Raw genomic sequence first — 14895 nt, forward strand, 5'->3', positions numbered from 1 at the left:
GCCTGCGGCGACTCGGCTGCAGGAAACAAACCCTGCCATTGCTGCCTTTAGGATCTGTCAGCAGGGAGGAGTGCTCTGCAGAGGCAAAGGCATTCAGAGCCCAAATTAGCCGCACTGGGCTCAATCTGAGATTTTGACAGCGGATGCCAAATTTATTTCCAAACGCTCTCTGGAAATGTCACCGTGCTGGTCGGAAGGAATCGGGTACATGCTCCCTTTTAAATAGAACCAAGCATATGGGAGGAGGATGATTAGATTGCTTCCAAGCTGCCAAATTTCTTTGCTGCAGCTAAAAATCTTCCCCAAAATGTCCCAACCCACAGTGTTTCTGAGCACTGAAGTCTGCACCGAGACTTTTCCATTGACAGTTGTGCTCTAAGCAAGAAAACACATCCCTCCAGTGAGGTCCCAGGTGGTCCCAGCTCTCAAGAGGCTGAGGAGGGGGGGGGAGGCATCTCCTGCCTCCCCTTGCAAGCCAGAAGAACTCCTCCCCTCCAGGAACTCTACCCTCTCTGGAGAGGGGGCAGAGTTTCCTTCTCCCTTTTAATCTGGCAAAAAAACCCCAATGATGTAAGACCATCCCCTCTCCTTTCTTGTTTCCAGTGCAGTACCTGCCTGTTCAGGGCAGAGCCTCTCAAGGAGGAGCCAGCTCCCTGCCAGAGGCTGGACAGCATCCTCCTAATTGCAGCCATGCAGACCCACCACATTCCCAGCTGCCCTTTTCCCCGCTCACCCAGAAACCCAGCACACCCCAGTACAGAGGGGCAAAAGCAACTGTGCTGGGTTTGCCACTTGCAAATCAAGAGGGAAGCAGTGAAAGCCCCTTTAGCTCCTGGAAGATAAACACCCTGGGCTTTCATGGTATGGCTTGCTTCCTTCAATGTCTTCAGCAGCTGGGACTCCAGTGCTCCCAGCTGCCAGCAGTGGGTCCCTTGCAGGCCATGCTCTGACCCTCCAAGGTGACAGTGTAGTGTGACAGCTTGGGAAAGAGAAGTGCTCCCTCTGCTCCCGCTGCCCAGAGATGGGATTCGGGCCCTCATTCAGCCGGATACCAGGGGACCAAAGGTGGGAGGAGAGATGGGGACTCGTTAGTCAGCGCCACAGAAATTATGTCTGTCCCACATGGGCTCAGGGGCACCTGGAGCCAAGCAACTATAGACAGCATTCTCCCTGCAGATCATCCCCAGGTTCACCCTCAGTTTGGGGGGGGAAGCACTGTAAGTCACCAGAGCCCACTTTTTCGAGGCTGGAGGCAGGGTCAGCATCCCCAAGTACAAAGCAGCAGCACTGTGGTGTTCCTCATCACAGCCCTGGTGAAGGGATGACCTCAGGGTCACCCAAACATTTCCTGCCCCACTGAGAGATCGAGAAGGGCACAAATAGCTACTCTGTGCCTGGCAGGGGGTTTCCTTCTCTCTGCAGGTAACGCTAAAGTCTCCCCAGGGAGCAGAGAGCATGGTGGCCTTCCCAGGAGAGGACATGTTGTCAGCACTGGTTTCCAAATCTGGGGATGGTTCCCCCCCCTCCCACCTAGCCTCCTTGCATTTCTGTCAGCCCAGTGTGGGGGGCAGCCAAGAGAAAGCACACACTGTCCCTTCAAAACCAGCCTCCACCAGCCATCCTTTTTCCCAGCAAGAAAGCAAAGTATATCCAGATCTGAGTGGACCAGGAGCAGTGTCCTCCCTTCCGGTGTGGAACTAACCTGCAACACCTCTGAGTCCTGCAGGGACTCTCTCTGGTGTCCCATTGCCAAAGCATCCACCCACTTTCTCTAGTAACACACTGATCTGCTGCATCACAGACACAAAAATCTCACTGTCTTACATCTGCTTCTACCTCCTCTATAGTGCTTTTCATGCCCAGGGCTCCAAGGCAGGCATGAAGTAAAGCCAGAAGTCCTGTCCCTGCTCAGTGGACTGGGAAAATAAATCATGTTGCAAGGAGGCAACAAGCCCCAAACCAGCTGAGAGCAAGAGCATCATCTTCCCCACGGTCCCTGGGCAGCGCTCCACCCTCCCCAGCACACTGGCTCAGAGGGTCCCAGGAGGAGTGTCGTAAGTCCACCAGGCAGGCTCAGGGTCCCAGAGCCAGGAACTGACCCAGAACATGCTGTAAGGCAGCCGAGCCCAGAGGGCACAAGAGGGAGGACTGATGAGCCCAAGCAGTTAAAGCAAAGTGGCACAGCTGCTCCCAGCTCTGCTCTCAGCCCACACGCTGCTGAGTTGCAGGTGGGAGGTTTTTCTCTGCATTGCAAATCCCTTCTTATTCAAGTGCTGCAGTGCTGCTTGGAAGGAAAACAACCACTCTGGAGAGAGAGCAAAGGGGTCCAGAACAGCACTGGCATCTTCTCCTGCCCAAGGCAGGTCCTGGAACTGGCCTCAGGACAGCCTGGCTCTGTAGATAAAGCTAAAGCTTCCCCAGCAGACAACCTGGCTGGGAGCAGGAATCATCCATTCCCATTTTCCTGTACTCGTCTCTGGCACACATAGCCCCGGCTGAGCTCTCTCTTCCAAGCTGGGAAGCGGGAGGAGAGGAGGAGAAGGCAGAGGGAAGAAGGCTTCTAGGTCTGCGGAGGCTGGCTGGCAGCAGAACAAGAGCTGTGAGAAATGGTGGGAGCAAATTTCAAAAATCACGGCGCGTGGCTACAGCCCCTTTGCAGCGTGGGCCAGAGCACTTCTGCAGGGGCGTTAGTGCCATGCAGATGCACAGGCAGTGTGCAGCAGTGTCCCCCATGCCTTCTGTGCAGCCCCTCTGCCAGACCAGTTGGAGGTCCCAGGCTAGGAGAAAGCTGGACTGGGAGTATTTGTTCCCTTTTTGGCATATGTTGTTGGTCAAGCTGCTCATTTCTGCCTGGTCTGTAAAGGGGGGCTGTGCTCTGAGCCCCCAGGAATGTGGTTGCTCCTTTCCCAGAGGAGTGATTTCATGCTGTGAGCTGTTCAGGTTACTTGTGATCCCCACCTATAGATGCATCTCCACATGTGCACATCTCCACCACCCAGCACCCGCTCCATGCGCCTAACAGCAAGTTCTCTTGCCAGACACACAGCACTACTGATCTATGAAGATCTTTTGGGAATCCAGAGCAAAACAATCCCCTTGCTTGCTGGTGCACAAGTTCCCCCATCACCAAGTTTTTGGGAGCCACCTTACTCAACATTTGCCACCGTTATCCAGGGAGAGATAGGTTGGTTTTGTGCTCCTTCACACAGGCACTCAGGGGTGATGGAGTGTGGAAGTCCAGGGACAGTGCCTGCAGAGTCCTTTAAGATGACAATCCTTCAGGGGGGTTCAGCCCCTTGGTGATGAAAGGGACAGGAGCACTGTGGAGCTGAGATTCAGTAAAAGGGGCTTTCTGTAGAGAGAGCCCATTTGGACCAGGGAGCCTCTCACGAGGAAGGCGTGCTGCCTCTAAAAGCCATGACTTTTCCTCCCTCTAGGACCTTGGAAACCAAGCAAAGGGGGATAGAGTGAGAGGTGGTGCTCTCAGGAGGGCTCTGGCCAAAGGACAGAAAATGTCTGAACTCTTGGTCCAGTCCATTTGTTCCTAATGGAAATGTTCATGCTGATGAATGCTTAGGAGGAGAAAGGAAATAATAAACCCAGAAAACCCTAAAAATAAGGGACAGCAATCCCCAGCAGCAGAGACCTGTCACTGGGGGAGGGACCTGGGGGTGGATTTCATGCACCAAGGCTTCTGACAAGAAGCACCACGGGGACGTGTGGGGTCGGGAGGTGCCAGATCCACTTGTCCTTGGCCAAGCTAGCTCTGCAGGTCTGCCTCTGGAGTCGCATCCTCCCCACCACAGCAACCACATGTTCACCTCTCTGAATTGATTCAGCTCAACATTTTAGAACAAACCATTCATCCATCCATCCATCCACCTGGCTATCTTCCATAGTTTTCTCTTTTATCTACACACAGCCCAAATCCAACGGCTGTCTGGAATGCTATTTATCGAGGAAGGTAGCCAGGCAACTATTAGGATCTCCATTTATTAGCTCCAGTATGTGTCTGTGGGTTTCTCTACAGAGAAGAAGGTGTACTCTATTTTTGTGCCAACCAGAAGATGGATCTGCAGAGGTCTGGGCACTGACACTGCTTTCAAAACATGTGGTCTGAGGCAACAGATACCAAGCCTTAAAGTCTGCCCTTTGCTTTTATTTAGTCTCTAAGAAAGCAAGCTTCCAGAAAGAGTACTGATGTCTCCACCAGTGGCCTTCGGCATGTAAAAACCAAAACAATGCCACAAGCTCATCACGTAAAAATGTGGAAGCTGACTCTGCTAGCAGGCCAGACCTCTTCCCTTTGAAAGAAGGGCTGGTGCCTGCGAGTCAGGTTCTAGGTTTCATGGCTCCGTATTATTCATATTGTCCTGTGCTAGCAATTCTCCAGGCTGAACATCAGCTGAGAGCATCCAGCCCTCACCCCTACAGAAACAGCACTGCTCCAGGCTGTGCCTAACGCTTTGGGAAACACAGGTCCTCAGCCATGCTTTGTTACACATGTGTGCAGGGAATACATTCCTTTCTCAGGGGAAAACTAGAGACTATGGGCCAGGTGTTGGGCTGAACAGTGTAAATACTTGCCACCCCATCCTTTTCCACCACCTCATTCTGTACTCAAGGAAGCAAGACCTCATAGGGGAGCAGGCTCCTAGTCCTTCCCAAACAGGCTGGACCCTGACTTTGGAACAAGCCCTCGGGTAATCCTGCTCCCATTTACTGTCTCTGCCTGAAGCACATGTCAATAAGCAACGCTGGAACCTTAGATTAAGCTTCTCTTCAACATACAGAAGAAGGCCATTAGAAGTAAGAAGTCCTCAACTGCCTCTTCTCAGAGCTCTGTGACCTTTAATCAGTCTCATTCCTTAGTTTTTCATTTCAGACCCTCTCCCACAAGGAACAAAGACTTTGCTGTCCCTCTCCTGCAGGCCAGCAGCTCCCTCCAGACACACAGACAAATTCTTGCAGGAGTACAGCAAATACATCCCTGTTCCCCTGCCTCATCCAGACTGGGCTCCTTTCCACTTCCAGACCCAAAGTCAGAGCATGGGGTAGTTTATGCAATTATCCAGCACAGATAGTGACCATCCTAGGGGCCTCTGTGCACAGATACAAGGCGGCAAAGGGATGGGAGCTTCTAGTGCAATTCTTTTTTCTCTTTTCAATTAATTTGAGTTATTGGTTTCTCACAATCAATAGGCAGCAGGAGGATTACTGTGATACAGCCATGTCTCTGATGGAAGGGGTTGCTTTGGTTCCAAATTCCCTGGGCAGAAATGCAAACGCAGAGTGAGACCAGAGCCCTGATGAGACATAAGGCAAGAGACAGGCAGTCACACCTGCAATTTCTGGTACTTTCAACAAGGGTTATGAAAGCAGAAGTCCCGACTAGTGATAAGGACCCAAGTTGCCTTTCTGAAGACACATTTCACTGAGCATCCTGTGCAGAAACTGCAAGAATATGCCTGCTGAAGACAGCTATGAGCAAAATGCTGCGTCTTGAAGGTGCTGAAGGATCCAGCTGCTCTCAGATGGGTGCCGGGAGGGGTTTGGCCTCCTTGGCACAGCACGAGCAGATGGAGGAAAGCAGCTCCAGGTCCTGCTCAGTAGCTCCGTCTCCACCTGCGTGGGGTTGTCATGCCAAGGGTTGTTCACAGTGAGCTTGGCTGGGAGTGGGCACGCACCAGGCCTGGCCGTGCACAAGTGTCCTCTCCAGCTTTGGGGGGAATGACCAACTGCAGAGCCCGGTCAAGGCTGCCAGCCTGGCCTGGTGACATGGGGCACCTTTATTCTGGGAAGAGGTGCAGGGAGAGGCTGGACCTTCATATCCAGCCTGCCCCACAACATGGGAGGGCAGAGGCACCCAGAGGCACCGTGCATCCCACCACTGTGCAATGCTCCTGCGATGTGTCTTTCACAGTGGGGACGGCAGCTCTAGCAACAGGGAGATACCCACTGCTCCTCCCCCCCCTGAGCGTCACCCTAGATGCCAACATACTGCCTGGCCATGCTATAAAAGATGCAGGAAGCCAATCCAGCAGTGCAGCTATGCATCCCTCCAGCCAGGCTGTCCTGATCTTGACCACCCACCCCCTGGGACATCACCTGCTCTGTGCTGGCACCCCCCGGCCACAGACCAACACTCTGTGCAGCCACAGCATCCCCAAATGCCGCAGTGGAGTCCACCACCATACCAGCACAGAGGGTATCTTCCAGTCACGCAGGCAGGGCAGGAACATGTCCTGTGCACACATCCTTGGCCCTGACCCTCAAGCCTCACAAGAACACAAGCAAAGACATCTCCAGGGCTTTTCTCCTCTCACATCCAGGTCAGAGAGGAAGAACCAGGCCCGTCACTGCCCCCATGACTCAGCTTCCCCAAAGTGCCAGGCAGGGGCCAAGGGCACCAGGCAGCCTGAGGTTTGGCTTGTCCCCCTCTGCCTGCTCAGCAGCCACTGACCATGGCTGCACAGTCACAGAGGAGTCAAGTTGCAAACAGAGGAGTCAAGTTGCAAATCCCCCATCTCAAGCACTCCTGCCCTGTGCCAGAGCACCAGAGCATGGCTCTCGCCTCCCAGCATCTCCCACAGCAGCAGTGTGGGAGCTGGGCTTGGCACCGCCACTGTGATTCACCTTCCAATTTCCAAGGAGCCACAGCATGCCAACAGATTGCCAGGGTGGACCCCTCCTCCCCACCACCGCTCCTCTGATCAGGAGCTACAGGAGAGGCTGGGAGGCACAGAGGAGAGAGGCTGGGTATACACGTGCTGGAAGTATATGTGTTTTTTTTTTTTCTTCATTCTTTCCTTACAAAATAGAGAGGGGAAAAAAGAAGGAAAATAGCAAAATAAAGGAAACCCAACAACTCCAATATCTATCTTCATGAATAAATGAAATGCATCCCAAGAGGTAATTAAGTGTTTCGAACCAAACATGTGTCACCTACCTAAAAAAAAGAACCCAGAGCGAAATCAAGCAACTGCAATTAAGGGAAAGAGACAGATGGGTGATTACTGGGGGGTGAGGAAGCAGGGAAGGCCAGCCTGCCAGGGCCCTGCCCCTGCTGCCCAGTGCTCTTGCAGCGGGGTACCAGGGCTGGGGACCTCTCTGTGCCATGTGGGTCCCGTGGGACAGGGGCAGCCCTGCCAGTGTGGAGGCCTCCCAGTGCCCAGGGCTGTTCCTGGTGGTTTCTCCTACCCTAAGGTCATCCCTGTGCAACCATCAACCTTTGTGCCCCATGGGAACCGTGACCATTTGCTCTCAGGTCTCCCTTAGGAAATCAGACGCCAAGCTTTGTCTCACCCCTCCTCCTGGATGTAATATCCAGCAAATACCCAAGCCAAGCCCACCTGATTTAATTTTCTTCTGGCCCTTTCCCTGTCCTTGGCACTACAGTGTGTGGGAGCTGCCTGGAGCGTCGCTGTGTCTCAATCATCACCAAACCACATTCTCAGTTTGCGTTGGTAGGGTTTGCTGTCTGTGCACATGCTGTTCAGGAGGAGGGCTGGAAAAGGTCTTTTCTGCAGTGCCGAAGGGGATGACGTTGCAGCTGTACATGACCTCAATCCTCAGTTCAACACAGTAGCCACTTCAGGTGCACAGCCCATCCTTCCACACATATATGCCTGACCTCCATCCTCATCCCCAAATCTTGAGACATCTGAACCACTTGCCAGAGCCTTGACGTTAAGGAGAAGCCTCCATGTATGCCAGCCTGCAAAAACCCACATGCCTCTTCATTGTCAATGACCCCAGAAGGCTACAAAGGCACTCTTTTATCGGCCCAGAGAGTGGGCAAAAAGATCAACTTGGTTAAAAAATATAATGGATTTTCCTGTGAAAACAATTCAAAGAAGGGTTTTAGTAGCTGCTGTACTGAGAAAGCCACATGCTGTGAGGGCCATGAGATCTCTGGCAGCCTGTGCTCTTTAGAGCAGCCATTATTTACTTCTAAGTGGCATCAGGGCCGAGACAGGGCACCCATACCAGCCCCTGAACTGTCTCCCACCCCTTGGGGTCCCACAGCTACTTGCCACAGACCAAGGCTCCGGGGCTGTGAAGGAAAAGCCCTTAAATGCTCTTGATGCTTATTGGATTTTTTGACCATCTTCTCCCTTTGGGAGGCCAAATCAAGACCTTTCGAATGCCTGAGTTTGGCTGAGCTCCTGATGGAGCTGTTGTCACATCCTGAGACATGGCAGAAGATCTTTCCTGACATGGGGCAGGCATGTGATTTATTTCTTCATAGGTTTGTCCCACCTATTCATTGCCTCTTAGGTGTCTGCTGCTTTCAGAATAAGATCCTTCCTAATGGACCTTAGCAGCTGTGACAACACTGAATACAGAACCCTACCCTTTGCACAGGCTCATCTCTCTCCTTAGGGGAGAAATACAGGCTTTCCATGTGCTCGAGAGGGCTGCAGCCGTTCCCTGCAGAGGCCTCCTTCTCTGGCTCACCAGAGGGGTCAAGCATCTGAATCCTCCTCTTGCCCACCTAACCCACAGAGAGTCAGGGACCTTGGGGACCACCACACGTGTAGCTGAACTCGTGGTCACGAGCTAGCAGTGGAGAGCAGAAAGAAACCATGGCGAGGGGCAGCCCCACAGATCCCACTGCGCCTATACCTGATGGGTGTAGGTGCCTCCTCCCTCTGCTTGCCGCTTGGTTCATGGCTGGCCCGGCCTCCATGGGCTCTTCCCCCCAGTCACAGCAGGAGCCTGGATGCTCCTGTGCTCTGGCTTTGCTCCAGCCACTGCCCAGCATCCCAGCCATCCCCCGGAGCCGACACCATCACGGCTCGCTCTGACCCCAGACACACCCGTAACAGAGTCCTCCAGCTTCCCTCCGCCCCAGGCCACTGGGCCCATGCCAGCACCTCATATCAGCTCACCTGTGCACCCCAGACAGCCCCCCATCCCTCCCTACCCTGCCAGCAGTACCTCTCCTCCTTTGATGCCGCTCGGTGCTCAGGCTCTCTTTTTGCCTTGCAGGGCAACAGCATCCCAAGAGAGAAGCTCACAGCTTTCCAAAACCCACAGGCTCCCCTTGCCCGTTGCCCCAGGGAAACCCCACGGAGCAGGACCGTGACCCTGTGGGGTCCTGCCTCAGGCCCCTGCCCTGCCCGCGGTGCCCGGAGCACTCACAGTCCGGACGCTGCTCTCTGAGGTGACTCTTCTGCCAGGATGCTGCTGTCATTCATGTGCTGGAGGACGGTGGTGGTCCATGCGCTGGCCGTGGGGTGGGCAGAGCCAGGCGGCAGCTCTGTGACCGTGCTCACCAGGCTCCTTGGGCTGAGGAGGGCAAAACTGAGTGTGAGTCCAGGCAGGCATGGATTAACCACAGTCCCTTCCCCATCACGAAAGAGTCATCCTCCTCCAGTCTTACCCCCAACATCCAGGTCCCTTCAGGCCCACCCGGTGAGGGAGGGATCTGGCAGAGATGCTCCTGTTCCAAAGTACCGAGACCCCAGATGTATCGCTGCCTGCCAGGTTCAGAGCACACCCATACCCCCATCTCCCACAGGCACTCCTCTCCACCAGCCCTCCCCGGCTCCCCATGTGTCCCTGCCATCCCTGGGAACACACTGAGTGGGCATGACCTACAGAGCACCCATCAGGAGGACAGGGAGAGCCCTCGCAGGGAGCCAGCCACACAGAGAGGAGCGGTCTCAGCTCCCCAGACCCTCAGTAGAGCAAGAGGCAGAGGCAAAGAAGGAACTCAGCAGGGATGCACGTCCTTCCCTGGCTACCCTAGCCCTGCTCCAAGCATGGCCATGGACTCATTAGCTCATCAGGAACAAGCACTCCACCATGAATGGGTGGCGGTCACACTGCTGAGGTCAAATCCTCCGATGCCACCTGAACCCCTGCTGGGGTCCTGTTGGAATGGACAGCACGGTTCCCTTGACTCCAGGGCCTCCACGGCTGTCAGAGACCAAAGACTGGGCTCCGGTTTGATGAGGGTGTCCAGGAAGGTCAACAGACTTCAGCATGGTGAGCAACTCACCCTGCTCCAAAGCAAACCTTTTGCCTTGTGACTGTTGAGACATCACACATGGAAACAGTCAGATGTGGCACCAAGCTAAAGAACAGGGCACCTTCCTGCTGCTTTCTGTCAGCCTGGCTCACCGCACCAGTGACATGCACATCTGTCCTCCCGGTGCACTTTGAAAAGAGCAGCTTACACTCTGATTGGATTAGAGGAAGAAAACTGCATTGCAATAAATCCGGGGAGGGAACTGACTGCTTGGGCTTTAATCTGAGGGGAGCCTTCAAGATAAGAGCATTAAGAAATGGGGATAAAGCAGCCTTGGCGCAGGAATGGTCTGAGCTGGTTCCTAGCCTGGAAAGCAGCACAGCAGAGCTGGCTGTGGCATGCCCTGGCACCTGAAAGCAGCTCAGCACATCTCTTCAAACATGACCTGTCTTTCCATGCCTGCAGCCCCCTCAGTGCACGAGATGAGGGAGCTCTATGAAGGGCTGGGCATAGGACACAGAGGATTGCCCCAAAAGCTCATATTTCATATCAGGAGCCTGAAATCCCAAGTGGGAATAAGGACATCACAGTCCTCATCAGGACACCTTAGAGTAAGGCAGGCTCTCTCCCCATAGTCTGTCCTTCCAGTAATCTGGCACTTCCCAGCTCCAACAGTACTTCATCTCCAAGCTGACACTGGATTCTCTCATCCGGGAAGTCCTTTTTCTGCCTCCTGAATGTGGGGCCAGAAGCAACATGCACTCTGCAGAGGTCTGCTCCTCTTTCAGAGGCATTCACGGAGAGCCACCATCATCTGGGCCACCTCCAACCCCAACCCATGCCCCATGGACGGGACAGGAGCTCGACAGCTGCTGCAAGCAAAGCAGGCACAAGCTGCTCCTCTGAGAAAGCCTGGCACCTTTTCTTTCTCATGTCTCTTTAGAGATAATCCCTACACCAGCACCAAGGGAGAGGGATGGAACGAGAAGTGTCAACCTGCATCCTCTGATGAAGGCTGAGGAGAGCAATATGTTCCTGCATTACATTTGCACCTGGAGGGCCCGTGTGTCAGATGGGCAGAAGCCACCTGGGATGTGGCCAGTGGTGGAAGCACAAGGCAGAGCCACCCCTCACGCCAGTGCAATCTGCTTGGCATAAGTGGGGACTGACTACACAGGGGCCAGCTCCTGGTGCAGGTTCTCATGCACTCAGCTGGAGGAGCCCTGGGTGGGTGCGCAGCTTCATCCTTCTCCTCAGATGAATGGAGACAGCCCTGCAGCTTGGTGTAAATCATTGAGGAAAGAACATTTGTAAAGCAGGAGACAGCTGGATTAAAAAGGTGAAGCCCAAAAAGCAAATGAAAAGAGAGTCTTTGATGATTGATGGGAAAGCAGTACCTGAGTCCAGCATTTTCCTGGATGTGCTGTTGAACAGCAGCAAGACAAGAAGAGCTGAGATCAAACCATCAAAAGAGCTTAGGCAGCCGTGGGGGCTTGCAGGGCCTATCACAGCTGAAAAGGCACAGTCAGCTGCTGAGCCCCAAGTTTCCCAGTCTTGGTGGGATACCCTGGTGCTGGTCTTACAGCCCACACCCGGTCTGCTGACCAGCATGAGGACCACTGCATGCAGAGGCTATGCACATGGTCTGCCCCAGGTGAAGTTCCACAGAGTGAACATTACTGCCTGCCTAGCACAGCCCCTCCTGTGCACCTTCCGCTGCACTTCGTCATGTCCTGGCCCTATCTCTGCAGAGCAGAAATCCCCAAACATCTGGCACGTTCTTCTTGAGGGCATTCAGAGAGACTGCACAGAACACACTATAAAGGTCATTACTGCAGTTTGCTTTGTTAATTGCTGCTGATCAGACAGCTTTCTTGGCAAGGGGGGAAAAAGGCATTTGGGTAGGAAAAAAAAAAAAAAAATCAAGTTCATAAGACAGGAGAGTTCAAAACCCCTCTCTCTGCACCAGATGCCAGGCCACCCCTGCAAAGACAGGGGCTGTGACCCCCAGGCAGACTGGTCGAGAGCCTCAGGGTAAGTCCCATCCATGGTGCAGGGAGAGTCGAGGAGCCAAGGTGAGCCACTGCCCGACATCTGCTGCATAGGCAGATTGGGAATTGGTCAGACTTGTCAACCACAGACTAGCTTCCTCCCCCCACCATGGTAAGGACAGATGGGGGAGGTCACAGCCCCACCACCCCCAAAATCCCTCCCCTGTGACTTTCTGCATCCTCACATCCCCACTGCAGTTATTTGACCCTGGGTCCATCAGAAAACACAAACTGCTGTACAACCTTCCCTGGCATCAGGCTACCTCCACACCCTCCTGGCACAGCCTGGGGAGCAGTCTCCCCACGTTCTACTTCCTTTTTTTTCAGGACCAAAGCAATCTCCAGCAGGTTTCAATTCTTGTTCCCTCAGTCCTGAACACTAACCAGAGCCTTCCTGTCTCAGCTGCCTCCCAAGTCATTCTCTGCCAGCTGTAAAACTCAGCTGGGACTGAGAAAGCAGATGTCACTGCCTGATCCCAAGCAGGTCACCTGCTACACAGCAAAGTATAGGACTGCCCTGATTAGTTTTCTTTAAAAAAACAATTTGCTTCAGTGACCTGGACAACCCCACATATTCAGAACACCCTGAAGCAAACCCAGGAGCATTTGCCAGTAGGAGGAAGTTTCCCAGCGCAAGCAGAAAGATTCATTCCAGCCCCATCATTTCCCAGCGGGCTGAGGACAGCGGCATGAAGCTGGCCCAGGGTTGTCCCCACACTACAGAGAGGGGTTGTATTGCCCCTTGCTCCACCACGCTGCAGATCCTACCATTGCATGACACCAGTAGAAAGACTTTCCCCAGTACATCTCATGAGCCCTACATCTGTCTTGCAAGTAAGTATCATGAGGCATAGAGGGGTAATGACTTGCTAAAGAGATCACAGGGAGCCAAGAGAAGACCCAGGGATGGAGCTTGTATCTCCCAAAGGCCAGACTCTTGGCCTCTTCATCCAGCACACAAGCAGACTAGGAGCCAGAGCAGCCCCAAGAACATCCATCTCAGATGGATGGGGACTCTTGGTAAGACAGTACTCAGTCGGTGCAACACCATTCCCTGAAGAAACACTCTGGCTCATCATCAGCACAGTCTGGGCATCATGATGCACACCAAAGAGAACCACCAGGCCACGATCCAGCCACTGAGAACAGCTGCCAGGATCACTATGGCCGGGAACCCTGAGACCACCCTCAGAGGAATTAAAATCCATGCTGGACTATTAGTGCTGGAGTCCAGTCCCCTAGCACACAAACAGCAGGGATTGTGCTTGGGGACACTGGTGCCGGGGTCTGAGCAATCAGCCCCGTCCCTCCTGGGCAGATCTCCCACTGAGTTCAGCAGAAGATATAACCATTTCCCCCAGTCTCAGGGCAGTGGGAGCCCCCCAGACCAGGGACCCATTAGATATCCATTAGAAATTTAACTAAGGAGAAGGTTCGAGACACAACTAGCCCTCATTGGGCTGGGAGGAGCCCTGGGGGAGTCAGGTGGGGCAAAATGACTCCAAAATTGGAGGAGCAGACAGCAATGTATGGGAATCCCCTGGCAGAGACAGATCGGAAACGTCTCCAGCAGAAGCAGCTCCCCTTCTGCTGGCTGAAACCTCGACAGCAGAGCCCCTCCCTCGGTGCTGGGGGGGATGGATGGTGGTTAGGAAGCTTCAGGGAGGCGTCTCAGTGCCACCAACCTGGAGGACACAGGCCCCTCCAGGGAAGGACACGAGCAGGGCTGGAGGGCCAGGCTCTCCTGGGAAAGCCAGAGGGGGCTTTCTCTGCTAGCACAGAGGGCGTGAGGTCCCCAGAGGAGAGCCACAGCTGGTCCCTTCATGAGCCAGGCTGGATTCGGGTGTTAATGAGCTGGAAAGGACAGGGGAGATGTATTTCAGCAGTGCTTGAACTCCAAAGGTACTTCAGCATCACAGCAAATACCCCATAAAACATTCATCTAGCAGCTGTACTGTGGTGCACAGGTTCATTCACCTCTGTTCCCAGCACTCTCCTTCGAGATGAGGAATAACCGTTCACACTGCTGAGGTTTATGACAGAAGCACACAGCAAATCTTCAGCCCCGGTAAATGCTAGTGAGAGCGGGGCGCCGTCTCGGGACACCCACCCCAGACTGCCCGGAGGCAGTGGCAGCAGCTCCTGGGCTCGCTGCCAGGGAGGTTTGGGGGAAGTAAAGCAGTGGGGCAGCAAAAAGGGAGAAAACCCAGGCCTGAGCCACAGCCCCATGTGACGCACATCAGGGAGTGCTGGAGGGAAAAACCAAATAGGTGCACCGGGCATGGATCCGGCCCCCAGTGCACACCCCATTGCCCACAGCCCCCTCCCAAGGCCACGGTCGGCATCCCCACCGTGCTGCACCGTGGGGCAGGAGCACCACAGCTCGCGGCATGGGGAAAGTGTGTCCGAGGGCTGCTGCGAAGCAGCTGCTGCGAGAGCTTGCTGTGGGGCACTGCCATCACTCGCCTGACCTGCCGGGCTGTTCCCTCCATCTGCTGAACCCAGCACACTTATTTTTGTGTTTCCAAGTTTGATCAGATCAACTTTTCCACTTTAATCTAATGAGCATGCTGAGCTGAAACAAACACAATCTGTCCGTGGAGGGCCAGGGAAGGATGTCCGGGGGCACTGCAGAGGCACCGTGGGGAGCCTGATGCAGAACCAAGAAAGGTTTGGTAGCCAGCACAGCCCGAGCTTCCACCCTCACCCCATACATGCCTGCACAAGTCTCCCCAACTGCTCCAGGGGCTTAAGACCTGAGCATGGAGAGGTACCTCTGGAGAGAAGAGCACCCTCCTCAGGCCCCAATATGGGCATGGCTCTGCTGTTTCCTTCCTTTCCTTGCCCATTTCCCATGCTGCTTGA

The 14895-nt window shown here is 54.2% G+C and overlaps 1 protein-coding gene across 7 annotated transcripts in view; it reads right to left on the reverse strand.

Annotated features, from left to right (window-relative positions):
* Nucleotides 1–14895, reverse strand: part of DLGAP4 (DLG associated protein 4) — a 184164-nt gene that overhangs the window by 147951 nt on the left and 21318 nt on the right. For all 7 annotated transcript variants that reach the window (XM_032992985.2, XM_032992989.2, XM_032992988.2 and 4 more), the window contains exon 2: nt 9148–9294. In XM_032992985.2, the coding sequence (XP_032848876.1) occupies nt 9148–9199 (52 nt within the window). In that variant the 5' untranslated portion in view covers nt 9200–9294. The remainder of the gene's footprint in view (nt 1–9147; nt 9295–14895) is intronic.

This window comes from Tyto alba, unplaced genomic scaffold (assembly GCF_018691265.1).
Source record: "Tyto alba isolate M040663 unplaced genomic scaffold, T.alba_DEE_v4.0 Super-Scaffold_33, whole genome shotgun sequence".
Taxonomy (NCBI): Eukaryota; Metazoa; Chordata; class Aves; order Strigiformes; family Tytonidae; genus Tyto; species Tyto alba.